Here is a 27,168-nt window from a genome sequence, read left to right on the forward strand (position 1 = left end):
AGCTCGGCTCTTGCCGCTCCCGCCATCCCCGCCCCCGGAGCATCCTCGGCTCAGCTCGGCTCTTTCCGCTCCCGCGATCCCCGCCCCCGAAGCATCCTCGGCTCCGCTCGGCTCTTTCCGCTCCCGCGATCCCCGCCCCCGAAGCATCCTCGGCTCCGCTCGGCTCCTTCCGCCCCCGCCACGCCATTGCCGTTGCCGGCTCTCCGGGCTGCTCCGCCCCGTCGGGCGGGCGGGCGGGCGGGCGGGCGGGCGGGGCGGGGGGCGGAGGGCGGTTGCTGGCCGAGGCGAGGCGGAGGCGCGGGGGCGCTGCAGACTCGCCCTGCCGGCCGGGCCCGCGCAGCTGGGCGCCGCCTGCCCGCGATGGCCACCCGGGAGGAGCAGGGCGGCAGCGGCGGCGTTGGCCGGGCGGGCGCCGGTCGTCGGGGGAGCTCCCCGCTGCCCGGGGCGCCGGAGCTGATGCGCGGCTTCGAGGGCTGGGCGGGGGCGGGCCGGGGGCTGCCCCGCTGGGGCTGGCGCCTCTGCCTGGCGCACCGCTTCGCCGAGCGCAGGAAGCCCTACCAGGCCTCCGACGTCTCGGCCGCCGACGCCGTCAAGCACCTCGGACTGGCGCTCAGGTCAGCGGCCGCCGACGGGGGAGCCCAGCGGGGCGCGCCAGATCCGCCGACCCCGCCGGGCCGGGCTGCGGGGGGGGGGGAGCGGGGAGCCGCCGCCCTGGGCCGCCCCGTCGGGGAGCCGCGCCCGGGCAAAGGGGAGCGGGAGGGAGGCTGGAGCCCGCCGGGCTCGAGCTCTGGCGCCGTGCCCGGGGCGCGCTCCCGCCTCCGGGCTGCAGGCGGCGGAGGCGCGCCCGGGAGGCTTCTCCGGAGCGGGCCCTCCTTCCCCGGGGGACTCGGGACGTGCGCAGAGGCCCCCCGACCCGGCGGGAGGAAGGCGGCGCGGGGCTCCTCCGGGGTCGGGGTCTCCCTTCGCAGCTGACGCTGGAGAGGAGCTTGAGCCGCGAGGGGATCTCCTCCTCCTCCTCCTCCTCCTCCTCCTCCTCCTCCTCCTCCTCCTCTTCTGCTGCCCCGGGTCCAAAGGCGTAACGTGCTGCATTAGACACGGGAGCCTGAGATTGCAGCGGCCAACCTGGTGCCCACGAGCAGGACCTGGGCGCTGCAGCAACACTCCCCTCCTGCGGCGCCAGCCACGGACACTCAGAAACATGAAAGCCTCTGTGGCTACCAGATAGGGGCTCCAGCGCCAAAAAGGCGCCCCAACAGGATGCCCCCAACAGTGCTCTTGACAGCCACCCCCCCCCCAAAAAAGGCCTTTGGAAGCCCAGCTGCCCTCTGTGACTTAGCCCGGTCCCCTTTGAAAGCCACCCAACCAGAGGGAGGACCCTCGTGGCCTCTGCAGGGACTGGATTCCATTGGGTGGGGTTTGTTTAGTTTTACTCCCAGTAGACCCACTGAAGTTAATGGGCCGAACTTAGTGGAATGTCACCCATCCCTTAACTGTGTGCTGGTTCTGGGCCTTCGCCATCATACTTTACACTAATTTTGTTGATTTGTCACAAATGGTCCTGCTCTTATCTGTAAGCTGCCTGGAGTCCCTTTCAGCAATGAAGGCAGCATCTAACTAAATAAATTGATGGTGATAATAATAATAAATGTGCAGGCTCACACATGCGCATGTAAAGAATAGCAGAGTATAAAAGCAGATGGCACAGCTGGGGTGGCCCCTAGGCAGGTTCTTAAGATGCATCCATGGAGCCTGGCCATGACCTTCCAGGTGTGCCCCTCCCTCCTCAGGTACTTCAGGTGGTGGTACCGGAAGACTCGCGTGGAGAAGAAGCACCCCTTCATCAACCTCTTCAACTCCCAGCCCCTGCGCCAGATCTATGGTGAGCAGGGCGGGGCTTGGCTTCTCCCAGGCCGTGCCCAAGGAGCCATGCCCAGGGGGACGGGCAGAGCCAGCCAGGGATTCCCTGCACTGGAAGGCAGGGAGGAGTCTTTCAGGAGCAGAAGAGGGCCTGGCTGGGCCCCTGCCATGGCTTCCTGGCAAAGAGGAAGGGTTTGCCTCCTGCAGGGCTGGAGCTCACCAGCCTGCCACCCTCGCTTTCCCCACAGGCTGCCCGTTGGGGGGGTTTGGCGGTGGCACCATCACACGAGGCTGGCGGGGGGACTTCTGCCGGTGGCAGCTGAACCCTGGGCTCTACCACTACAAGACGGTGATCGCTGACCAGGTGCGTAGCTGTGTGAGGACTTAGCCTCCTGGTCTGTGCCCCTGGGGGGCGCGGCAGAGTTGGTTCGGCCAGCCGAGGCTCTGGGGGTCCTGGGACTCCCTGCCCTCTCGGATCAGCTGCCTTGTCGGCCAGAAACCTGCCTCCCTTCCCTTGCTTTGCTCCCCTGTGCTCAGGCCGCCCCTCACCTCGCTTTCCATCCCCCCCATACCAGTTCACCGTCTGCCTGCGCCGGAAGGGCCAGACCGTCTACCAGCAGGTCCTGTCGATAGAGAAGCCCAGCCGCCTGCAAGAATGGAACTGGGGTTTCTGCGGCCACTACGCTTTCTACCACGCTCTCTACCCCCGCGCCTGGGCTGTCTACCAGCTGCCCGGGCAGGACGTGGTGCTAACCTGTCGGCAGGTCTCCCCCATCATCCCTCACGATTACCAGGTGAGCCTCTTCTGTACCTGTGAAGGTACCTCTGTGGGGGTGAGGGTGATGGGTTGCATTGTTTCGTTGCAGGGAAAGGGAGGTGGGGGCACCTGGGAGCCTTTCAGCTCACTTTGTGGGCCCTTTATTGCATGCTCATCCTTTGATTGCATGTTTTTCTCTGGAGAGAAACTCTTTGCACAGCAGTTTTTGGGACCAGCTGGGAAAAGCCAGCAGCCCAGCTGTGTCCAGGGCCTGATTTAGGTTTGATGAGGCCCTCAGCTCTTGAAGGTAATGGGGCCCTTTGTATGTCCAGCTTTGTCAACAACAAATGGTCGCAGTTTTTGTGTTGAATATATGCTATATGGCAATTTATGGACCTAACTGGTATCTCAAGCCATTTGCACATGTTGCCCTGCAACCAGTCCATGCATAATGTTGGCACCCTATATATAGAAAGGAGCAAACCAGTGCTGTTTTAGGGAGCAGGCTAGCAGGCGGGGCCCATGACTTACATCCTAGGAGCCTACACAACACAAAACACGGTTGCTGTATGTAAGTTTTATTTTATTTGTTTTTTATCTTATATTTTGGAAATGTACATCGTTTCTTTTCCCTTTAAATTTTTTGGGGGCCCCCAAGAGAGTGGGGTCTTAAGCTATAGCTTGTTGAGCTTACATGTAAATCTGGCACTGGCTGTGTCTCATCCTGGCAGCAGTTGGAAGGCCAGCCAGTCCCAGCTTGTATCTTGAACCAGCACCTCCTGATTAAGTGGCACTGGGTGAATTCTTTAGCACCCTCCCCCATGGGGGTGTTTGCACGCTGGCCCCCTCTCAGTATTCATCCCTGCGGCCCTGAAAGTGTATAGCATTAAAGTGATGGCCACAATGGCCTATCCTGCACCTTTATGGGCTGCCTTTGCAAACCTCTCACCTTTAGAGTCTCTTCAAAGCCAATTCTTACGCCAACTTTTAAAATTACCAACATGCGTAAGTAATGCGGCTATTCGCTTAGAAATGAAGATCCCCTCAGTGGAGTTAGTTATATGGAGGAGAGTTTTGATTTATTGGATATCCCTATGGCATAAACTCCCGAACCCCTATCTCATTCAATGCATGTGGCGAGATGACTTCACAAATTTGTGGTCAGGAAAAATCCATGCCAAATTGCTGTCCTATGAGATCTCGCCCACTGAATTGCTCAAACTGGATCTAAATGTGGCAAAAAGGTGTATAAATCAAAGGCTGGATGATGCGGAGCTATACCAAAATTTTGTAGCTGGTGGTGGAGCCTGCTCGCCGTTAAATTTCGGCATAACCCCTATCTACCGCGCTCCGTCCTACTTAACATCGCTTATGGCCGCGTCTCACCTACATGCCTTCATTAGAGCTAGGTTCAATGTCTTTCCAACAAACGTGCTGAGACATAGATTCACTAAGGGCCAAGTCCCTTCAATGTGTGCTTGTGAAATGAAAACATCTGAATCTCTACATCATGTTATGTTTATCTGCCCTTTGTACAGTTCAGCCTGTGCTAGTATACTAAATTCCATAATCCAGCCTATGGCTGACAAACCAGTAGACCTACAGCTTGCCTGGGTTCTTCAAGATGTGGATCCTTATATTACCCTACAGGTTGCTAAATTCCTAACAGCCGTCCTCTCGTACAAGAGACGGAATGGAATGTTAGCTGACTATTGATAGCTATAAGAATTTTGTATAACGACATCAGATATTGATTTTAGTGTAGTGCAAAAAAAAAAAAATTAATCTTAATCTTAAACTTTTCTTATGAATGGCTAATATTTGTCCTTGTGAGTTGTGAACTGTGTTATACTATTTGTGGCTTGTACGAGTCCGCTGTTTTACTTGATTTGATTTGTTTTGTTGTGTTGCGTTTCATGATGGGCGTAAAGCCAAATAAACATTTTGATGATGGCCCCCTCTCAGAGCAGGGGCCTATCCTCCGACACCTGAGGGCCAAGAGCAGCTGGCCGGGCTTGGTGAGGGTCCACAAGCAGGCAAGGCTCAGGTGACAGGTGGCTTCAGGTGACGCCGCTTCCCCTCGGAGGTGATGGTGGCGTTGGTGGCTGCTCTGAAAGGGAAGTGGCAAGAGGAATTATGCTTCCATTCATATTTTTTATATGACTATTTATTGAATTTTATAACAAATAATGATACAGATCTCATTCATCGTGTTATATACAATTATTCTCCCTCCCCTCCTCTGGACTTCCCCCTCTGCTGAGTTGTTTAGCTGTATTTATTGTATCCTGCTTTTCCTACACAAAAATAAAATCCCTTATCATTTCTCTAAAATATCTGTTACTCAAATGAAATTGTGAACGTTTATTCAAATCCTGCCAGTGAATCCAGTCCATTCTGTTGTTTCTGCAAATAAACTGTAAATGGTTCCCAGAGTCTTTTGAAGTCCTTTTTGTCCTTCTCTTGTAGTTTGTCTGTTAGCTTAGCCAATTCTGCATAGTTCATCAGTTTTTCTTGCCATTGTTCCTTTGATGGTATTTCTTCCGTCTTCCAGTATTGTGCAATCAATATTCTTGCTGCTGTTGTAAATAATGTCCATTTCTCTTTAGGTAACTCTTGATTTGAGATATGTAGCAGAAAGGCTTCCATTCAGAGGGTTGAGTAGCTGCCCAAGGCAACAAACACCTTTTTATGGTTTTGGCACAAGCTGCTGTTCCAAACCAAGAAGGGCATAACAGGTTTCAGTATCTTTATTAAACCTACATGGGGTTTTAATGCGCACATGGTAAGCAGATTTGTCACTAATGTAGAGAGAGTAATAATAATAATAATAATCTAGAGAGAGTATCGACAGACTCTCCTCCAGCTCAGTTCACAGGTAACATTGCAGCTCTAACTCTCTGGACTAGCATCATGACATGCCTTAAGTAGAGGAAGTGGCGATAGAAGAATCTTCAGGGACCTGAAATACTAGTTTTCAGGGCTTGCTCACTTCCATGTTGTCCTTTCCAAAAGCACTGTTGACCAGGGTTGTGGAAAGTTTGGGGGTTTCGCTCCCAAACCAGAACTGCTGGAATAACCTCTCTAGCAAACAGTGTCTCCACCGCTGAAGCGTTCATTGTCTTACTGAGACAATGAGGCAGAAACTCCCAGTCCAACATCCTGTGACTCTTTCTTCATAGGCAGGCTGGAAACTTCTTCCTTTGGGTGCCATTTGGGACAGAACCCGGGGCCAGGTCAGGAGAGGGCAGCCCTGTAGAAAACAAGAGGAGCCCATTGCTCCCACTGGACCGTTTGGAGGCGGTTTCACAATGCAAACTGCTTTACGTAAGAGCAGTTCCAAGCCCAATGTGGAGAGCAGCTGGCCCTAAAGTCCCACAACCTGCATCCTTGCTGGTAATAATAATAAGAAGAAGAAGAAGAAGAAGAAGAAGAATAACAACAACAACAACAACAACAACAACAACAACAACAACAACAACAACAACAACAACTTACTATTTATACCAGGCCCATCTTGCTGGGTTTCCCCAGCCACTCTGGGCGGCTTTCAACCGAATATTAAAAACAATACAGCATCAAACATTAAAGCTTCCCTAAACAGGACTGCCTTCAGTTGTCTTTTAAAAGTAAAACAGTTTATTGCCTTGACATCTGCTGGGAGGGTGTTCCACAGGGCAGGCGCCACTACCGAGAAGGCCCTCTGCCTGGTTCCCTGTAACCTCACTTCTCGCAGTGAGGGAACCGCCAGAAGGCCTTCAGAGCTGGACCTCCGTGTCCGGGCTGAACGATGGGGGTGGAGACGCTCTTTCAGGTATACAGGACCGAGGCCGTTTAGGGCTTTCAAGATCAGCACCAACACTTTGAATTGTACTGGGAGCCAATGCAGATCTCTCAGGACTGGTGTTATGTGGTCTCAGCAGCCACTCCCAGTCACCAGTCTAGTTGCCGCATTCAGGATTAATTACAGTTTCCAAGTTACCTTCAAAGGGAGCCCCACGTAGAGCGCATTGCAGTAGTCCAAGTGGGAGATAACTAGAGCATGCACCACTCTGGCAAGTCAGTCTGTGAGCCCTATTGAAACTTTGCCCCTATTGAAATTCCTTTTGTTACTTTGGGCCCAGTTCTCTACCCCTGAGCTGTGCCACTTTGCTAATGCCAGCAGCGCTGTGAACAGCAGAGACACTCTGATTTGACCAGCACTTGTATGCATGCTGGGGTGTGCGTTAATCTTTTAGAAACCCAAAACTAGGGGGGGGGGGGACAAACCAATTTTTCCTTCCTTGCCACAAGCTATGAATTCACATGCCCAAAGCCATGTGTGGCAAGCACAATGCTATCTCTGTAGGATGGCTTGAAACTTACCCATTTCTTTCACTTCAATTTCTTTCAAACTTCCTGGTCTACTGTTATCTTAACATACAAACGTCTCTCTCTTGTTTAGCTGGCTCTCAAGTGTGGCAGGCCCAATGTAACCACTTCTACTTTTTGTATGAATACCAAGGAAACAGTGGAGATCCTTACCTCCAATGCTGCCTAACAATGCTCTCTTCATCAAACAGCTGAGAAGCCTATCTCCATTCCAGAACCACGAATGCAAACTCAACCAAGCATGTTGCTAACAAGAGAGGGGTTTATAGTTCTGACTATGTCTCAATAGATCTTCAGGGTAATATTTGTATTTTTTTAAAAAGTAAACCCAGGAATAGATTCCAAATATATTATCACCAGTGAGTGGCAAATAAACTAAAACGGCTCTTCAGCTGAAATTAAGATTGATAAAGCAAGTAGAGACTTACCTTTGTATTACACTTTTAATCAATATTACTGCACCTATCAATATTTAATCAATATTACCGTACATATCAATATGCTTGTGACAGAAGGGGCTCGGTTGTCCCTGTTTCCTGCCCCACACAGCCTCCTTTCTGCCCCCTGACCCCCTTGCTGCCTTTTGTCTCCTCCAGGACACCAGCCTGCCTGTGGGGGCTTTCCTCTGGGACGTGGAGAACCAGAGCGGGGGGGACATGGAGGTCTCCCTCATGTTCACCTTCCAGAACGGCACAGAGTCCAAGGGGGACCGGAGTGGGGGCCACTGGAACGAGCCCTTCTGCCTGGAGAAGGACGGCTGCTGCGTCCGGGGCGTGCTGCTTCACCACTGCCTCCCAGTGAACCCCTACACGCTGGCCATCTCCGCCCGGGAGAAGGTAAGGAGGGGGGCGTCGTGCAGGGAGGACGGGCGCCAGGAACGTCCGGAGGGAGGCCAGCCCCTCCTGCCATGGTGGGGGAGATCACTTTGCATTCCAAAGGCAAGGAAGGATTGGACCCGGATTAAAAAAATACACACGAGGCTTGGCCAGCAAGACTCTGGGAGGAAGTGCCAATAATAATCTGTCAAACCCTGACGCAGGCCCCTTTTCATAGAATCATAGAATCATAGAGTTGGAAGAGACCACAAGGGCCATCGAGTCCAACCCCCTGCCAAGCAGGAAACACCATCAGAGCACTCCTGACATATGGTTGTCAAGCCTCTGCTTAAAGACCTCCAAAGAAGGAGACTCCACCACACTTTTATTAACAAAAGAACCTCTAACACAGTGCCTGTAAGAACCAATCAGATGTCCTCTGAGCATTTCAAAAAAACCTACCACGTGGGTACAAAGTTAGATCAGAGAAATCCTTTTAACTACAAAAACTACTTTGAGCATGCATACACGTTTTTAGGCTAAATAAAACAGGGATCAAGGAGGAATGCATTTCACAAACCCTGGAGGTCACAAACAGCAGTAAACAGGAGAGGAGGGATGGCAAGGAAAGAGAGGCATCTTTAGCGTCTCCTTGTGAACTCTCCTCCTGGCCCTTAAGATCCACCTAGACTAACAAAAGCTACATCAAAGCTCCCTTCTATCTTTATGGCCCAGGATGCCTGGTGAAGCAACCAGTCTGTGTTTCAGAATGCTGATACGTGCCTGTCAGGCAGAGAAAATGAACAGTAGAGAAGATGGGCAGAGATGCAGAGGCTTGTGGGATTTGATCAGAAATTATTGTCAATGACTCAAACCCAGTCAACACCATGCTTTCATTGCTGACACAATGGCTTGCTTCATTTTTCATAATTCCTCATAGCAATCCCACCTGACCCCCACAGATCACTCCATTCTCAACTCACCTGTCTCACAGGTGGGACTCTGGGCTGCTGGGCTTCCTATCCCTGCTGCCCTTCTGCCAGCCCCTTGACGCCCCGTCTTTGCCACAGGGCTGAGCTTTGATTCCTTCGCTCTCCCCTCTAGGCAGGCACCACGGTGACCCACCTCACCACGTTCAACCCTGCTGGCACTGGGCAGGAAGTGTGGCAGGACCTCCTGGCAGATGGCAAGCTGGCGTCCCCACCAGGTGAGCCCCAGGCCCCCCAGGAGAGGTGGCTCAGAGGGAGGGGGGAGGGCGCAGGAGGCCAGGCGCCTTGACGTGCAAAGAGTGCCTTCTCTCTTTCAGGGAAAAGCCCCCCAACGGAGAAGGGGGAGGCTTGTGCAGCAGCTGTGTGTGCCACCTGCACGGTGCCAGCTTCCGGGCACTCGACGCTGGAGTTTGCCTTGGCCTGGGATATGCCCTGCATTCGGTTTGGCTCCAAAGAGAAGGAGCACCGCAGGTGAGCGCCTGCCGCTGTGGCGGGATGGGACATTGTTCAAGGTCTGGCTTCACAGCTGAGGGGTCACCTGAGGCAAGTGGGGGCCTGATTCCAGCCTCCTCTCGGCCAGGCATTGCGCTGCTGCGGGTGGGGCCATCTGCACTGGCAGGCTGTGCCACAGCGTGCTCAGCTGGCACACCCAGCCTCACCCAGACCGGGTGGCGAGAACTTGTGGGCACCACCCGGGGAAGCTGCATGCTGGAAGAAAGTCCTTCTTTGCACAGCGCAGAGTTAAACTGTGGAACTCTCTGCCCCAGTAGGCAGGGACGGCCCCCGACCTGGAGAGATTCATGGCGGAGGATTAGGAGTGGGCAATTGGGGGCCGCTGGCCGTGTTGGCGCTGCTCTGCTCCCCACAGCCAGAGGCAGCGATGCTTCTGAATCCTCCCCCCCCCCACAGGGGAAAGCGTTGCTCTTGCGCTTGGACCCCGGCTTGCGGGTGTCCCATTGGGGCATCTGTGGGAAGAAGATGGTGGCCCAGAGGGGCCATGGGCCTGATCCAGCAGGCACTCTTCTAAGTTCTTCTGTCCACGTAAGGAGCTGCACCCCCCTTTGTTCCCAACCTGTTCTGAGGCATTTTCCATTGGGGGGGCAACGCAGGCAGGCAGGAGAGCAACCAGCCCCCCCCCGACCTGCCACCTTGTGTTGGCACTGCTGTTGACTGCTGTTTGCAGGCCTCCTGGTCGGCTGGCACAGTCTTACCCCTAGGAAATGACTGGTTCATCCTGACTCCACTGTCCTGGCTGTGGCCTCCCTTAGCCCCCCGTGACCCACGCACCGCCCCCCCCCAACCACTGAGCAGGGCTCTGTGCAGACCCCCCCCCAGGAGTTGCCCCTGTATCCCTCCCCAAACCAGGGAGATTCCCAGGCCAAGAGGCTCACAAAGGGAGAGGCTGGAGCTGAGCTGTTAGCTCAGGAAATAACTGGATGCAGCCTGTGACCTTGTCTCACTTTGTTCTTTTGTGTCCTGTAGCAAATAGTTGCTGCTATTTTTTTGAGTTTAGTCCAGGAATCATTGATTGTAGTTGTTGAGTCTGGATTTCTGTTTGTTTGTTATTTGGTAATATTTTGAGAGTTAATTTTATTGTGCAATGTTATATTCTGAATAGACTGTTGAATATTATTTTCTGTTAGTCGATTGTTTAAAAGTAATATTTATGAGGACTTACTGGCATTGGGTGGGATTTTTCCTGGGCGTGGGATCTTCCTAGTGCTTCCTGTTGCTTCTCCGGCTTGGAAACTGCCTTGGGTGGAGCAATACAGAAAGTGGTAAACAAACTAAAAGTGAAACGAAAAATGGAAAATTGAGGGAGTTGACCTGAGAGAGTGAGAGAGAAATCCAAGCCATGTGGAGGCCGGGCAGAGTGGCTGGACCCGTCCTCTGCCAGGCCGTGCCCAGCCTCCCCATTTTGCCTCTTCCCCTGAGCGGGACTTGAACTGTGTGCCCTTTTCCTGCTCTAGAAGAAGATGAGGGTGGGAGGGGGGGTAGAGGAAGACCCCTGCCATTCCCATGCGAAGCCTGGGCAGCCCCGCCATCCCGTCTGCCACCTCCTGACTGTGCAGAGGGCACCCCCTCCAGACTGGCACATGGGCATCTCTCCCCTCAAGCGGAAGGGGCTTAATCCCAGCCCTGCTGCAGCCCCTGGGATTGGGCCCTTTGGGAGGTGGGAAGCCAGCCACCCCTGCTCCCTGGGAGCAGCCTGACGTGGGCAAGGAGCGGGCAGAGGGTCCCTGCCTGCTGTTTCTGGCGAGTGCCGAGTCTGGTGACCTAATGTACCTTCCTCTTCCTCCTCTTCCTCTGCAGGAGGTACACGCGCTTCTTTGGCAGCAGGGGAGATGCCTGCCCGGCTCTGTCTCACCACACCCTCTCGTGCTACCAGGCATGGGAGGAGAAGATTGAGGCCTGGCAGCGCCCCATCCTGGAGAACAGGTACAGCTGGGAGCAGATCCTGGCCTCCAGGAAAGGCCGGGGGGGGCTCCCCCCACCTGATGGGGTTCTCCTGGCCAGGCTGCGCAGGGACCCACACCAGGCCAGAGGGCCCAGGGCAGGGCAGGCGAGTGACTTTCTGCAAGCCTGCATGGGGATGCATGATGCGAGCTGCCCCCATGGGACAGTCCTGCCCCTCCCGGAGCATGGTGTGACCCTCTGCCCCCCCCCCAGCTCCATTTCCTTACCTAATAGGGAAGACCCTCCGATACATCTGCTACGCACCAAATGGCCCCTTAAACCCAGCAGAACATCTGTTTGCTTGGCAGGTGCCTGAACTACCGTATTTTTCGCTCTATAGGACGCACATTTTCCTCTCCAAAAATTAAGGGGAAATGTGTGTGCGTTCTATGGAGCGAATGCAGGCTCCTTGGCTTCAGCGATAGCAACGCAAAGCCTCTGAAGCGCTCTGGAGGTTTCGCGTTGCTTTCGCTGAAGCCGCCTGAAGCCTGAAGAGCGAGAGGGGTCAGTGCACACCAATCCCTCTTGCTCTCCAGGCTTCGCTTCGCTGGAGAGGCGCTACACAGTTTTCCCTCTCTGCGCAGCGCCCCTTCAGCCAAGCGGGAGGAGACATGGAAGGGCTCCGTTTCTCCTGCCGCTTCGCTGAAGGGGCACTGCGCAGAGAGGGAGAGAATTGTTTTTTCCTGTTCTCCCCCTCCTATGGTCCGGTGCGTCCTATAGAGCGAAAAATCCGGTAAATGACCCTTCAAGTCGCTTCCAATTCTATGGTCTCAGCTCTGTTGCTTGGCCACCGCTTGCTCATAAAATTATTCGTTTGTCCCAGTTTGCAAGAGGGAGAAACACGCAGAGTGGGAATGGCCTGAACTATGGACTAAGGCAGAGGTTTTTAAACTGCGGTTGCCAACCTGGTGCCCAGAAATCTCTAGGTAGTTGCGATTGGACCCATGCCAGTAGCCAAGATGTCTGGCCCCTGGCTAATTTCTAGCCCTGCTCCCAGGTGGGGGCTTGGGGATCCCTGTGCCTCCTTCCTTGTGACAGAATCCCAGAATTGCGGAGTAGGAAGGGGGTCCCAGGGATCATCTCTTTCCCCCCCCCCGGCACCTGGCAGGTGGTCGTCTGGGCTCTGATAAAGGAGGGTCCTCCCCCTCCTGTGGTTTTGAGGGAGGGCGTGGTGGCGGCCGGCTGGTTCTTCCTTGGGGGGCCCATGTACAAGTGCCTTTCTTTCCGCCCCCCATTGCAGCGACCTGCCCCCCTGGTACAAGTCCGCCATCTTCAATGAGCTGTATTTCCTGGCAGACGGAGGGACCCTGTGGGTGGAGCTTGAGCCGGAAGACCCCGCGGCCGCCCTGGGGGCCTCCCTGGGCCTCTCCCAGCACCTTGCCGTCCTGAAGGAGTACGGGAGGTTTGCATACCTGGAAGGTAAGGGGCAGGACTCTGCCCTCTGCCATGGCTTCTGCCCCAAGCGGCAGGGGGGGGTCTGTGGCATGTGGCGGGAGGGGAGAGGGAAGGGCACCAGGGGCTTGGCCACCCCCAGCCTTGGGTCAGACTGAGGCACCACAAATTTAAAGCAATGTGCACCTTGGGAACTGTAGTTGCCCTTCCCAGCACCCGTAAACTACAGTTCCCAGGATTATGGAAGGGGGGAGTTCTTTGGATGTATGGTGTGTGCATTCTTGGGGCTGGGAGTTCCGCCGGTGCCCACCTGCCCGCTTCCGTCTGCTGCTTCCAGGCCAGGAGTACCTCATGTACAACACCTACGACGTCCATTTCTACGCCTCCTTTGCCCTCGCCATGCTGTGGCCCAAACTGGAGCTGAGTCTGCAGTACGACATGGGTGGGTGAGCCTCCACCCTCTGCCCTTCTGCCCACCCCCTCCCAGTCGTCTCTCCCCCCCCCCAAACGCTCCAAGGGTGAACGGGGGGGGGCAGGAGCAGGGCATCGCTTCTCCCTGGGCCTTGGCTTTTTCTGGGGAGGCCAAGGCCCCTTGAGCCAAAGGGGGGACGGCAAGAGAGACCGAGACCCCTCAACCCTGGACCCCCCCTCTCTCTCCCGCAGCGGCCGCTATCCTGAGCGAGGACACCCAGCCGCGCATGTACCTGATGAGCGGGCAGACGGCGCAAGTGAAGCTGCGCAACGTGGTTCCCCACGACATCGGGGAGCCTGGTGAGGCCGCGCATCCAGAGAGACCCTGGCGCTCGCCGGGCAAAGGGCAGCCCCCCACCTTGGCAAAAGAGGCTCAGGCTGATCTCACCGCAGGCACAGCGATGGCCCCCGGCCCCTGCTTGCCAGATCCGAGAACTCCCCTTCCAGCTGGGGGCGCATCTCATTAATTTCCTGTATTGCATTTCTATCCCACCTTTTTTCTCCCAGGAGCTCAAAAGGGTGCCAGCGATACTCCCTGCACACATTTAGTCTCCACTACACCCCTGCGAAGGGACGCGGGTGGTGCTGTGGGTTAAACCACAGAGCCTAGGACTTGCCGATCAGAAGGTCGGAGGTTCAAATCCCCGCAAGGGGGCGAGCTCCCATTGCTCAGTCCCTGCTCCTGCCAACCTAGCAGTTCGAAAGCACGTCAAAGTGCAAGTAGATAAATAGGTACCACTTTGGCAGGAAGGTAAACGCAGTTTCCGTGCACTGCTTTGGTTCGCCAGAAGCGGCTTAGTCCTGCTGGCCACATGACCCAGAAGCTGTACGCTGGCTCCCTCGGCCAGTAAAGCGAGATGAGTGCCGCAACCCCAAAGTCGGCCACAACTGGACCTAATGGTCAGGGGTCCCTTTACCTTACACCCCTGCGAGGGAGGCTAGGCTGAGAGGCAGCAATTGGCCCCCAAGACACCCAGTGAGCTTAGTGGCCCCGTGGTTTCTTTTTTAAAAAAAGTAGTTTTTATTAAAGAAGTTCTTGTGTTTCAAAACAAACAAACAAGGAAAGGTACATAGAGCATCTTCCCCATCGGTTCCAAGAGCCTTGTTTGCACTTCATTTACATTTGGTCTGAGACTCTCTTGTCCTAGCCCAGTGGGGATTGGGACCCGGGTCTCCCTCCCAGGTCCCAGTAGCCCAACGCTTGACCCGCTGCCCCTCCCTGGCTCTCCAGTCGAGGCCTGAGAGTCTCCCTAAGCCGCTGCTGCTTCTTGGCATTCACCGCCAGCTCAGTCCCCCCCCCCCCCGTGCCCCCTCTGATCTCGGGTGAAAGGGGGTCCTTTCTGTGCATTTTTGCCCCCTCTCTGTGGGGCTGCCTCTGCCTTCAGAGGGGCCTGAGACACACTTGGAGGGGGTCCTCCTCAGGGTGGATTTGATTTAAATCAATTTCAATCACAATTTCGATCACTAGTCGGTAAGACTTGGTTTCAATCATTTTTTACAGAAAGACTCCTTCTTGCTGGTACAATCTTAATATTTACAACCAGATGAAGGTTTCCTTTTTGGAATAATAAATTTTCAGAGTAGTTTTTACAGTTATATCAAAAATTACTGATGTGGTTATACTATTAGAAATACATAGAAAGAGAATTATGAAATTACGGTGAGGTTTAATAAGTTAATTGTTTAGATTTGGACAGCTTTTCTGCTGTACTTTATTGGAGAAAAACAATAATTTCCTTAATAACAATTTAAACAATTTGTTTAACTAAAACAATAACATTATAGCATATGTATCCATGTTTGTTAACTGATGTGGTTAAACGATTCTTTTTTAAAAAGCAACTTGAACTGAGTTTTAGCACACATAAAAAAACTTAAAACAAATCCTTATTTCCTGATGAATAGCCTTTGGACTATAATGTAACTTGAACAGAAAACCTTTGGAAAGATTTTCCTTCTGAAAGCATTTTATTTTAAAAATCGGATTTAAATTTTAAAAAATCTGATTTTTTAATTTTTTTAAAAAAGACACGATTGATTTTTATCCACCCTGGTCCTCCTCCTTTGCTTCTCTCACCTGTCTCCCTTGTCAGCCCTCTTTCTGCTTGACTGTTCACAGGTGCGTGCCCGGATCGTGCCCTGGGTGCAGACTCCCAAGGGTGTAGGGCTGGGGCAGCGGGCAGGGGCACCCCCTGGGCCTCACTCTCCCCCCTCCTCTCCCCCCCAGATGACGAGCCCTGGCAGCACCTCAACGCCTACCTGATCCACGACACGGCCACCTGGAAGGACCTGAACCTGAAGTTTGTGCTGCAGGTGTATCGCGACTACTACCTCACGAAGGACTCTGCCTACCTGCGAGACATGTGGCCCGTCTGCCAGGTAACGCCAGGAGGCGGGCTGGGGGGCGGTGGCAAGGCTGGGGCAGGCCATGGCAGGGGGCAGGCCCCAAACGCCCCCCACCTCCTCCCTTCCACTCCCTGCAGGCCGTGATGGAGTCTGAGCTGAAGTTTGACAAGGACGGCGACGGCCTCATTGAGAACTCTGGCTTCGCCGACCAGACCTACGACGCCTGGGTGGTGACGGGCGCCAGGTGAGCAGGCAGGAGGGGGTGGGCTGGATGACCCTTGGGGGACCCTTTCCAACCGGGATTCTTTGAGGAGGGCTGCCCTGGCCAAGTGCTGGGCTGGGCTCAACACCCCCAGGTGGTTGCAGCAGCAGATTGGTCAGTTTTGGGGCAGGCCCAAGCAGGCATCTGGTGGGGAGGGTCTGCGCTTTGAAAGGGGAGGGGCTCCCTCTGCCAAAATGGCTGCCAAGGCTGAGAGGGCAAAACAAGAACAACAAACCTCTGGTTACGTGAAACACACTCAATAAACACACAAGACGTAACCGGCTGTACTTTTGAATAAATAAGGTATATTATTCATTGTATCAAACTGTAGATTCCAACGGAAGTCTCATAAAGTTCAACGAAAAAAGCAGAAGACCCAGTGGATCAGTTCATTCTCTAGTCAGTTCATGCATAAGGTCCACACATACATAAGTTTCTGTTCCACCTGTCTGTTCACAGAGTCCAATACAGTGGTACCTTGGGTTAAGTACAGTGGTACCTCGGGTTAAGTACTTAATTTGTTCTGGAGGTCCGTTCTTAACCTGAAACTGTTCTTAACCTGAAGCACCACTTTAGCTAATGGGGCCTCCTGCTGCCGCTGCGCCGCCGGAGCACGATATCTGTTCTCATCCTGAAGCAAAGTTCTTAATCCGAAGTAATATTTCTGGGTTAGCAAAGTCTGTAACCTAAAGAGTCTGTAACCCGAGGTACCACTGTAATCCACATGAAGGGTTGTTACAGTTCCACAGAATCCTTTCACAGAGTCTTATGCAGGAACTGACTAGAGAGCCCCCTCCTCAGTTTTTAAAAATATTTTTATTAATTTTCAAAAAATCTGCAAGATGCAGTGTCTTTACACAGGATCTGATGACAGCATGCAGAATCCATATGCTTGATTGATGTTTAAACAAGGCAGGAATGCAAAACACGGGCCTTGCCATACCAAGGGAAAGGATTGCAGTATTCAAATAACCCTGCGAGTCAGTAGCCCTTTTGGTTTGTGGGCCAAGGAGGTGGTCCTCCGACATGTTCCTCCTTGCTTACAAATGAAATAAAGGCAAAGCAGACAGCTACAACGCCCCCCCCCCTTTTTTTTCTTTGGCCCCAGAGGACTCTCGGCTTTGTCTTTAGCTTTTCCAGCCATGCAATATCCCACATTTCATGTGTCAAGTAGCAAGACTGGCCCCATCTCTTTTTAAAAAAATTTTTTTTATTAAAGTTTGACAATTTTTTTAACATCAAAATATCATAATATATAACAAAAATACCATTCCCCAATTCTCTCCCCCCCCCCCCATGACTTCCCTCCACTTCCTCTTCTGGTTTTTTGGCATATGAACTCCTCCTGCTTTTTTTGTTATTTCTTAGTTTTTAAGATTTTAAAAATAATTATTTTTTTCTTATCATTTTGGCATCCTCATTCTATTTCTGTCATTTATTTTGTTAATTGCAAGTGTTTAATCAACCCCTGCAAGTGAGTCCATTTCTTTGCATTGATTCTGTAAATATGACCTGAATGGCTCCATCTTTCTTGAAATCTCTATTGCCTTGTCTCGAAGTCTTTCCGTTCACTTTGCCATCTCAGCGTCTTCCACCCATTTTCCTTGCCATTCTTCTTCTACACTTTTCCATCTTTGTGTTAGCAATATCCTAGCTGCAGTTGCAGCATACATGACAAGTTTTTTTTTTTTCTCTTTTGGCAAATCTTGACCAGACTGGCCCCATCTCAAAAACGAGAGTCTTTTAGGAGCAGGCAGGCCGAGTTGCGCCCAGAGTGGGGGGGGGGGTGTGTCCCCTACTTGCAAATCAATAGTCAATAGTAACAAAAACTAATCCATTCAAAAGTATGTATTCTGACAAGGATTACAAACTCTAACAGAGATTACAAACTCAAACTCATAAAAATATGTATAACACAATAATTCATTACAGAATTAAAGATAAGAGTTTATAAGTAGAGATAAGTTCATGTTAGTCCAGATTCGTCATGGTAGCTTTTCTGTGCTCAAGATACACGTTGATCTACCCAGACGTAGTTGTTATCCTTGAGAAACGTAGAAAATAACAGGATATATTTATCCAAAAGTCTTCAAACTTACACAACCCTTTAAAAATTAGCTGATGAAGGTGAATACATCGAAACAGGGCCTTGTCCTGGTTTCTAATCCATAATTGACTTCTGACTTCTGCTCAATGATTGAAACCAAGACCTCCACCGTAGCAGGTGCTGTTAAGTTATGTTAATTAAGCTGTTGGGTATGGTATATAAAGAGCAGCACCTAGCTCTCTCAGTACCCTGGTGGTTGGGTTGATGGATGGGTCATGCTTATTGATATATTATAATAATGTAAAAGGAGTTTTTGTTTTTGTTATTAAAACCTAGCAAAAGTTATTTTGCGTTCCTTGTAATGTGTGGTTTCCCCAGCACGCTTTCTGCAGCACAACTAATCTGCAAATAGCCAACAGCGCCCCCCTCTGGCTGGACACAACAAGAGGCCTGAGCAGTGAGTCCCTCCTCAGCTGCAGCCCACCAGTCTGAGGACCCCAAAGCCCCAGAGCTGCTCTGCCCTCCAGCCCCCCTTCTGGTGGTGGCCCCGGCGTGGGCCCCGGTTTCCCAGCCAGGAGGGCTCCCCACAGTGCCCGTGTGCCAGGGCCGGCTCCCGCCAACCTCCTCCTCCTCCTTTGCCTTGGCAGCTCCTACTGCGGAAGCCTGTGGCTGGCGGCTCTCAGCATGATGTGCCAGATGGCGCAGCTCCTGGGCGAGGAGGATGCCCGGCAGACGTACTCTGCCATCCTGGTGAAGGGCACAGCGGCCTTCGAGAAGCTGCTCTGGAACGGTGCGTGGGGGCAAAGGCGGCTGCCTGCCTGCCTTCTCCAGGGGTGGGGGGTGGGACTCTGGGATGTCTGCAGGCGTCTCTCTCCCGCCCGGGATCACCCTCCCTGCGTCCTCTCCCCCCCCCCCAGGGAAGTACTATAACTACGACAGCAGCAACAGCACCTCCTCGGACAGCATCATGTCTGACCAGCTGGCTGGGCAGTGGTTCCTCCGCGCTTGCGGCCTGGGAGAAGGCAAGTCTGAGGTGAGGAGGGCAAGGAGGGTCCCCAGAGGGGGAGGGGGGCTCGTCCGCAGTCGCGAGGGTCCCACCAGGACGCAGGGAGTCATCCTTGGTCAGCTTCCATGGCAGTGGAGGGTCAGCCTGTGGAGGGACTCCCCTCCTTTTGCCAGGGGTTGGTGGGGGGTCAGGCACCCCTCTTGGAGGCTCACATCAGATCACTTTCAAAAGACACCCGAAAGCAGCCCTGTGCAGGGAAAGCACCTGCTGAATCTCCAGTGGCAGAGAGTTCCATAGGACTTGGTTGAGGACCCTAAAGCATGGGTAGGCAAAGTAAGGCCCAGGGGCCGGATCCAGCCCAATCGCCTTCTCAGTCCGGTCTGCAGAAGATCTGGGAATCAGCATGTTTTTACATCAGTAGAATGTGTTCTTTTATTTAAAATGCATCTCTGGGTTATTTGTGGGGCATAGGAATTCGTTCATATTTTTTTCCAAGATATAGTCTGGCCTCCCACAAGGCCTGAGGGACAGTGGACTGGCCAGTACTGAAAACGTTTGCTGACCCCTGCACTAAAGGCTGTTTTATACTGCCATCAGCTGAGTCTTGCAAACTCAATTGACCAGTGATGCTACAGCAGATGATCTCAGTGGCTGAGCTGGGACAGAAGGGCTCAGGGACCCTGGACCTCCGTTGTTCAGGGCTTGTGGTTTTAATACCTTGTTGGGGCAACCCAGTCAGATGGACAGCATATGAATAATAACTCTAATTGTTAATATTATTTACCGTTTTTTCACGTCTATAAGATGCCCCCATGTATAAGCCACCCCCTATTTTGGGGGACTCAGTTTTAAGAAAGTGAGGGGAGATGCCCCCAAATTGTTGAGCTTCTACCCCCTTGCCGCTGCGGGTGGGAAACACTCCCTAGATCATTTTCCGCCTGCAGCAGCACGACCCCAGTTTTTTGACATGATTTTTGAGTCAAAAGCCTCATCTAACACACAGAAAAATACAGTATTAAGATTTGTATGCCGCCCTTCATCTGAAGATATCGGGGCGGTTCGCAGCATAAAAACAGACAGTCAAAAGACAAAATGCAGAATAGAAGCAAAGCGAGGGGCCAGGGTTCCCTGGGTGTCAGGAGGCCAGAGTCCTGCCCACCCTCCCTCTGCCCCTTCCGCATTGCCAGGCGGGCTGGACTAGATGGCCCTTGGGGGTCCCCCGCTGCTCTCCCTCCCTGCAGGTCTTCCCCCAGAGCCACGTGCTGAGTGCCCTGAAGACCATCTTCGAGCGGAACGTCATGGGCTTCTCCCAGGGGACGATGGGCGCCGTCAACGGCATGCGTCCCAGCGGGGTCCCTGACCGCTCCAGCGTCCAATCAGACGAGGTTTGGGTTGGCGTGGTGTATGCCCTGGCCGCCACCATGATCCAGGAGGTGAGCGGAGGGTGGGCACTGGGATGGGCGGGCAAGAGCGGCAGGCTGGGGGCTGGCTCTCACCCCCCTCTCCTCTTCCTCCTCCTCCTCCAGGGGCTGGTCCAGGAGGGCTTCCGCACGGCCGAGGGCTGCTACCGGACGGTGTGGGAGAGGCTGGGCATGGCCTTCCAGACCCCCGAGGCCTATTGCCAGAGGAGGGTCTATCGCTCGCTGGCCTACATGCGCCCCCTCAGCATCTGGAGCATGCAGCTGGCCCTGGAGCGCAGGGGAGTGGGGGCGGCCCAGGCGCCCCCCGCTTCCTCAGAGGCCTCTGACCCCCCCATTGCCGTGAGCCCATGAAGCAGCTCCCTCCCTCCCTCCCTCCCTCCCACTGCAGGTGTGGGGGTCCCACAACTGGCCAGCCAGGAAGGAGGGGCCTGTGGGTGGGGCTGCTGCCACCTCCCTGTTGGGCAAGGCCCCCCTAGTGTCCTTAAGCATGTGGGGGGGGCCCTGCATGGCTGAGCCACTCCCCAGCGGGGGGGGGGGGTCTTGTTGCTGCACGGTGTGTATGAAGGATCTTTCTCTGCCCCCCCCCCCTTCTGACTGCCCTTTCCTCTTGGGGTCAGTGGCAGGTGTCCCTGCCCCCCCCGCCCCCCCCCAGTTCACAAGAGGAGCGGTGCTCCCTTTTCAAGGGGGTGGTGGAGGAAGGGGCCCTTCACCACCTGCTCCCCCCCCCTTTCTCTCCTACGATTGATTTGCACACAATCAAGCTCTGTACAATCTGGGGGCTGCCCCAGAGTTATTTTTAGATGCAGAATAATTTTAATTTAAAATAAACAGTTGTTGGCATGGGGGGGCTCTCTGTGTATTTTTGTGGGTGGATGTCTATTGCTCCAGTGTGCTTTTAGGGGGTGGGGCTGACCCCCTTTTCCCTGGCCATTCCTGGGGCTTACCTGGCCTGTTGGGTCTGTGGCCCAGCATAGTTCCCTAAATGTGGGGAGGGGGCTGCATCAACGTCTTGCCCTCCCCCCCCCCCGTGATCCTCTGTGTTTCCAAGGAGTGCCTGCCTCTCAGCTTTCTCCGGGGGTCAAGGGGTGGGGTGGGGTCAGGCTCCCCTCTGCGATGCCAATACGCAAATAGGCTAGCCTTGAGAGTGATTTCTCATTGACAATGGTGGAAAAGTTTCTTTATTGGTTTTTTGGTCATCAGCCCATGAGACAGGTCTCTGGGGCAGGCGCAGAGAATTTAAAAGAAAGTTTAAGAATACAGAAAGGCCAATAAAAAGCCCCGAGCAAGCACAGTGAATAAACGATTGGCAACCACTGCATCAGAAGTTTCCCCCACCAAATGCACTCTCTAGCGCAGGGGTCGGCAAGGTTTTCCTTGCCTGGTTCACTCCAGCAGAGAAACCTCCGTGGGCCAGAGCGCGTGCACGCCCACAATGTCCAGAGTCTGTGCAGACGCGATTTCCGGTGCCACAGAAGTGAGTCCTCGCACTTCTGTGTTGGTTTAGTGCAGTGCGCAGAGACTCGCCAAGCAGGCGGCTCAATTTGGGGGCGGCTCGTGGGCTGGTAAACAACCCCCGTGGGTCGCTTGTGGCCCATAGGCCTTAGGTTGCTGACCCCTGTTCTAGGAAGTGCGATGGTAAACCTTTCTTGAGCCACTCTTGGCCAAACGGGGGGGGGGGGGCTGCAGGCTGGTGGGGGGTGACCAAAAGGGGGACACAGAACATACATGCACACACACAACCCTGAGGGGGGATTTTTGTCTTTCCCCATAGAAGAGGCCAGAGGGGCAGTGCTGGTGGAGTGCAGAGGGAGGGGGAGCCATCTTCTAGCTGGTCCTACGCATGAGTAGCAGAAGCAGGCCCAGATCCTGGTTCCTTTTTATTTGACACGTACAAAGACGTTCTTGCCAACCCTGCAAGGAAAGAGAGAGAGAGGCTGAGAATTGTCCAGCAAATGCCCTTCATTGATTTTGGTGACTTGTGGGTCAGAGGCCAGGACTGGCTTCAGTGTCCGTGGATGAACCTCCCGGTGCCCATGGCCCCTTGAGCTGCCAGGCTTGTCCTCTTCCTCCACGTGCGCCCTCAGCAGTGGCACCAGAATGGGCCAGGAGCCAAGCGATGGCATCCCGGGAAGCCCCCTTGCAAGCAAGCATGGACCGGGGCATAGAGCTGCCAGCCCCCATTTCTTCACCCAAGGCAGTGAGGGAGCTGCTCTGCTATTGGACAAGTCCCCCTCCACAGAAGTCCCAGGTGTTTGCAGCAGCCCTGCTTCACTTGTAGGCCTGCCCCCAGGGGATGTGGAGCCGGGCAGTGGGGAGAAAGCCAAGCCCCATCTGCTGCAGTCGTAGGTCTGCTGAAGATCGGGGGTGCCTGCAAGGAATGGCTTCAACTTTGTCTGTTGACTTTGTGGGGGCCCAGCCCCACAAATGTATTCTCGTCATGGCCCCCTGGAGCTGGCTCCAGTGGCTGATGGGGTGGGGATTCTCTGCAGCCGGAGTTTCAACCTGGGGGCTCCTCTGGCCCATGGCGGGGATGAGGAATTGAGGGGCTGTTGACTCTCAGACCAAGTTTCCTGACAGATACAAAAGGCGAATCTTTCCTGGTGTTTTTCCATAGTAAAAAGGAGTAACCTGTTGGATTCCTGCCTGCCACACAGCTGTTAGCGGCACAAAAGCCCTTCTCTGCCCTGACGGCAACTCTTAGGCTAACCATAAACCACAGAAAGAACTCCTGTTCTGTGAGGGACCAGCCAAGGGGTCTTCGGTTGGCAGGAGCACCTTCTGGGCTGTGGGGCCATCAGGATGCAGAGGACACTCGCCCCCTTAAGACCTGGGGGGGTAATATAAACAGCTGGAATCCCCCCAGGATAGAGGAAGCTCTCCAGGTGAGGAGTTTCCATAGCCAAGACCTGGATGGGGCTGTGCTCCCAGCGAGGAGGGAGTGGGCTCCTGGAGCCACCTTTGTTAACTGGCCTCGGATAACCTTTGGCTCGCTTCTGCAGGTGCGGTGGGGGCTGTTTTAGTTCCTGGGATGAGATGCCTTGGTCGCCGGGGGAATTCCAAGAGGCTCTTGCTGCTAAGCCCCGCGTGAGGGGAGGCACCCCTTTGCGGTTGGTCCGGGAAATGCCGTCACTGGGCTTGGCTAAGAATTTGCAAAGCTCTTCGCGTCTTGGGACAGGGTTTCTCGAGGACTGGCCCGCCCCCCACAGGCCTCCTTGACCACTTTGCATGGCGTTGCCTCCCCAAGTGGTCGGAGTCGCGCGCGCTCGCGGCATCGCCGGGCTTCCCAATGCCTTCCCTACTAATGGGAGGGGGGCAGCTGAATGCATTTTTGTTGCGGGAAGGCTAGTCGGACGCCCCGTTCGGTTGATGTTCTGTCCGACTAGTTTAGCTGCTTGCTTGCTTGCTTGCTTGGGGAGGAGGTGTACATCATCTAAGGTTAGTAAGCAGTTTTATTCTCTCCCCCCCCCCCAGGTTAAAATAAAATTAAGACCAGTCGTGGATGCGCGTTACAGGTGAGGCAAGTAGGATTCCCGCACTGCAGTTTGGACAAATTTAAGATCGAATTCTTTGGAAGCAAGCAGCGTATTCTGAGAGCATCATGGGCTGCAGTTACTTTGTAGTTTATTAAGTCGTTTAGTCGTGTCCGCCTCTTCGTGACCCCCTGGACCAGAGCATGCCAGGCCCTCCTGTCCTCCACTGCCTCCCGCACTTTGGTCAGACTCATGCTGGTAGCTCCGAGAACACTGTCCCACCATCTTGTCCTCTGTCGTCCCCTTCTCCTTGTGCCCTCCATCTTTCCCAACATCAGGGTCTTTCCAGGGAGTCTTCTCTTCTCATGAGGTGGAGCCTCAGCTTCAGGATCTGTCCTTCCAGGGAGCACTCAGGGCTGATTTCCTTCAGAATGGAGAGGTTTGTTCTTCTTGCAGTCCATGGGACTCTCAAGAGTCTCCTCCAGCACCAGAATTCAAAAGCATCCATTCTTCGGCGATCAGCCTTCTTTATGGTCCAGCTCTCACTTCCATACATCACTACTGGGAAAACCATGGCTTTAACTACACGGACCTTTGTTGGCAAGGTGATACCTCTGCTTTTTAAGATGGCGTCTAGGTTTGCCATCGCCTTTCTCCCAAGGAGCAAGCGTCTTTTAATTTCGTGATTGCTGTCACCATCTGCAGTGATCCTGCAGTTACTTAGTTAGAGGCTGAAGGCATTCTTTGGCCGATAGCAAAGAGGATTTGAGACGGAGCCTAATTCAGCACCGAGCTCTCGCGGACTGGGCTAAGTCAAGTGAGTTCCTGGACGCCTCTGGCAGGATTGCGTTTTGGGGATTGTGGGGCTACCCTCTTTGCAGAGGGGAGGCCGATGGCAGTCGAGCTGGGGCCTTTCCCCCCTCCCCGCTTCTCGGGGGCGGAGGGAGCTGAATGGCCCCTGAGATCTGCTTGGAAGCATAGGGGAGAGCGGGAGCCTTCCTAGGAAGAGCTGCTTTCCCTTCTGATCTGAAAGGGAGGGAACTGATGCTCAGCCCCGACGGCGCCCCTTCGCCCCTTGAGGGTCTAGCCTGCCTGTTTTAATGGCTGGGGTGGGACCCCCTCCCCAGTCGGCCCTTGGGCCGCTTACCGGTTGGCCTTCCAGTCATCGGCGTGCGTCGCCACCTCCTCCCGCAGCAGCCACGTCGTCTCCAGGGTCTCCTCGCCCTTCTCGTCCACGAAGCACTGCCCCACGAAGACGGTGGTGGAGTCTGCAAGGGGGCAGAGAGAGGGAGGTCGGTGGGATGGCGCCGAGGCCGCTCTGCTTCCCCTGCGAGGGTCTTCAGGGGCGGCATGGTGGGGGGATTGCCCAGCCCGAGAAGCCACCGCCCTTCCCTTCTCCCTCCACGGAGCTGCTCGGACCCCTCTCTATCCCCGCGGGGCTCGTGCCTCCCGCCCTGCCCTCCCCGCCCCCTGCCTACCGGAGAAGGACCAGCTGACGGTCAAGCCGAAGGTGGGCTGGGCGCGCCGGTTGGTGTGGTGCTGCCTGCCGTGCAGAGGCGACTCCCGGATGGTGGCGTCGGTGACAGCCGAGACGGCGGTCAGGTAGGAGCCCGAGAACTGGCCGTCCTCGTTGGTGGTCCCGATGACCATCTTGGAGCCCAGATCGTTCACCCACGTCCCCGCCAGGTTGCACTGCGGAGAGGAGCGGGTCAGAGATGGGACAGTGGGAAGGGACCCCAGAGAGTCATCAAGTCCAACCCCAAAGGCGACTCCCCAGCATATCAGAGAGGAACCCCTCGGCCGCACGCAAGCGGGCGCGGAGACCCCAGTGAATATCGCGCCTGCTCCAGCTCCCCGCCCCGCAATATTTTTATTGCCTCCCTCTCCGCAATATTTTCCAATCCCATCCGAAGCAACCCCCTCCAAGGCGCCTGTCGCAGCTGCAGGTCAGAAATTAAGACCCTGCGAAAGAAGGAGCCTTAAACCAGAGGAAAGGAAGCCAGCGGCAGCCCGCTCTGCCCCACAAGCCCCACAAGCGCGCCGTCAGGGCGCCCTGGCGTCTCCGCTCCCTTCGCGCCCTGACGGGGGCTTCGTTTTCCGCCCCTCCAGTGAGGCGCTGCCGCAGGTCCCTTTCGCAGAGGGGAGAGCGAGGCTGAGACCACGCACAGCCCCTCTGCCCAGATGCGGAGGTCTCTCCGACTGCAGCCGGCGCCACTTGCCCGGCCGCCTGCCCGCCCCGTCCTCCTTGCCTCGCCTCTGCCTGGCCCTACCTTGGCCGGAGTCTGGCTTTTCCTCTGGACGTCCAGCGCCAGTGAATAGGCTGGCGAGAGGGAGAGAAGGGCGCCCAGGAGCGCCAAGCCTGCCAGGCCGCCGGGAGAGACCGAGCGCTGCGCCATCCTCGATGCCAGGAAGGGAATGTCCCCCTCGAGCCGGCGGCCGCCCTCTTATAGCGCCCGGGCGGGCGGGCGATTGCGCAAGTCGGGTGGGCGGAGACCGGTGCCAAGAGGGCGGAGAGGCTGGCAGAGGCATCCCGGGCATCTTCCCACCCCGGCCAGGAAAGATGTTCGACCACATGCCAAGCGGCCCTTATCTTTTTATTTGCTTATTTTAAAAAAAACAACAAAACGTATTCCTATACTGCTGTTCCATGGAAATATATCAAAACAGTTTACAACAATATAAAACCATACAGTAAAATCATAAAAAGTTTAAAACAAGTGAAAATCAAAAGAATTCGAAACAATATTCAGTTGACCATTGTGGGGGTTGTGTTCTTAACTGCCTGCCTAGGCCTGGAGGAATAGAAGAGGTTTCAGCAGGCATTTAAAATTTGGCACAGAAGGCGCCTGCTGAATCTCCAGTGGCAGAGAGTTCCATAGAACTTGGTCAATGACACCAAAGGCTCGGTTTTATACTGCCATCAGCTAAGTCTGGTGAACTTGTGAAATGACCAGTGATGCTACCGCAGATGATCTCAGCGGCTGAGCTGGAACAGAAGGGCTCAGGGACCCTGGACCTACGTTGTTCAGGAATTGTGTATTTTTAATATTTTGTTGGGAGCCGCCCAGAGTGGCTGAAGCAACCCAATCAAATTGGTGGCATATAAATCATAAAATTATTATTAATATTTAACCTGAAGGCACTCGCAATTCATTATTTAATTACTAAATTAACCTACAGTGTGGTGTGGTGTAGCCAGTGTGGTGTAGTGGTTAGGAGCGGTAGTCTCGTAATCTGTAGAACTGGGTTCGCGTCTCCGCTCCTCCACATGCAGCTGCTGGGTGACCTTGGGCCAGTCATACTTCTTTGAAGTCTCTCAGCCCCACTCACCTCACAGAGTGTTGGTTGTGGGGGAGGAAGGGAAAGGAGATTGTTAGCTGCTTTGAGACTCCTTAAAGGGAGTGAAAGGCGGGATATCAAATCCAAACTCTTCTTCTTCTTCTACATCTTACAATAGTTTTGCACAAGGTCAGAATTGGGCTTACAGTGTGGGGGGCCCCAACCCTT

The 27,168-nt window shown here is 54.3% G+C and overlaps 2 protein-coding genes across 2 annotated transcripts; one reads left to right on the forward strand and one right to left on the reverse strand.

Annotated features, from left to right (window-relative positions):
• Positions 1 to 345: 345 nt before the first annotated feature.
• On the forward strand, positions 346 to 21,031 carry GBA2 (glucosylceramidase beta 2). The gene is made up of 17 exons (XM_081881414.1): positions 346 to 614; positions 1,788 to 1,879; positions 2,106 to 2,221; positions 2,433 to 2,651; positions 7,582 to 7,821; positions 8,905 to 9,007; positions 9,107 to 9,260; positions 11,103 to 11,228; positions 12,487 to 12,665; positions 12,976 to 13,080; positions 13,302 to 13,409; positions 15,337 to 15,488; positions 15,593 to 15,699; positions 18,412 to 18,554; positions 18,682 to 18,797; positions 20,012 to 20,203; positions 20,297 to 21,031. Exons 1-17 carry the CDS (start codon positions 361 to 363, stop codon positions 20,540 to 20,542), a joined length of 2,652 nt encoding a protein of 883 aa, XP_081737540.1. The 5' UTR covers positions 346 to 360; the 3' UTR covers positions 20,543 to 21,031.
• A 320-nt stretch (positions 21,032 to 21,351) lies between these two features.
• On the reverse strand, positions 21,352 to 26,090 carry LOC309352847 (avidin-like). The gene is made up of 4 exons (XM_081881726.1): positions 25,932 to 26,090; positions 25,140 to 25,353; positions 24,809 to 24,929; positions 21,352 to 22,102 (listed from the first exon to the last, which is right to left on the reverse strand). Exons 1-4 carry the CDS (start codon positions 26,055 to 26,057, stop codon positions 22,069 to 22,071), a joined length of 495 nt encoding a protein of 164 aa, XP_081737852.1. The 5' UTR covers positions 26,058 to 26,090; the 3' UTR covers positions 21,352 to 22,068.
• Positions 26,091 to 27,168: the final 1,078 nt, after the last annotated feature.

Source organism: Podarcis erhardii, assembly GCF_964252035.2.
Source record: "Podarcis erhardii genome assembly, chromosome: 11".
Taxonomy (NCBI): Eukaryota; Metazoa; Chordata; class Lepidosauria; order Squamata; family Lacertidae; genus Podarcis; species Podarcis erhardii.

Bases quoted from the DNA above. Each gene is read 5' to 3' on its own strand.
- GBA2 (XM_081881414.1), top strand. From the start codon at position 361: ATGGCCACCCGGGAGGAGCAGGGCGGCAGCGGCGGCGTTGGCCGGGCG. The intron at 2,652-7,581 runs GTGAGCCTCTTC...TGTCTCCTCCAG, and splicing joins TCATCCCTCACGATTACCAG to GACACCAGCCTGCCTGTGGG. The intron at 15,489-15,592 runs GTAACGCCAGGA...CACTCCCTGCAG, and splicing joins ACATGTGGCCCGTCTGCCAG to GCCGTGATGGAGTCTGAGCT.
- LOC309352847 (XM_081881726.1), bottom strand. From the start codon at position 26,057: ATGGCGCAGCGCTCGGTCTCTCCCGGCGGCCTGGCAGGCTTGGCGCTC. The intron at 24,930-25,139 runs GTAGGCAGGGGG...GCCCCCTTGCAG, and splicing joins CGTCAGCTGGTCCTTCTCCG to ACTCCACCACCGTCTTCGTG. The intron at 22,103-24,808 runs GTAAGCGGCCCA...CTTTCCTTGCAG, and splicing joins GATGACTGGAAGGCCAACCG to GGTTGGCAAGAACGTCTTTG.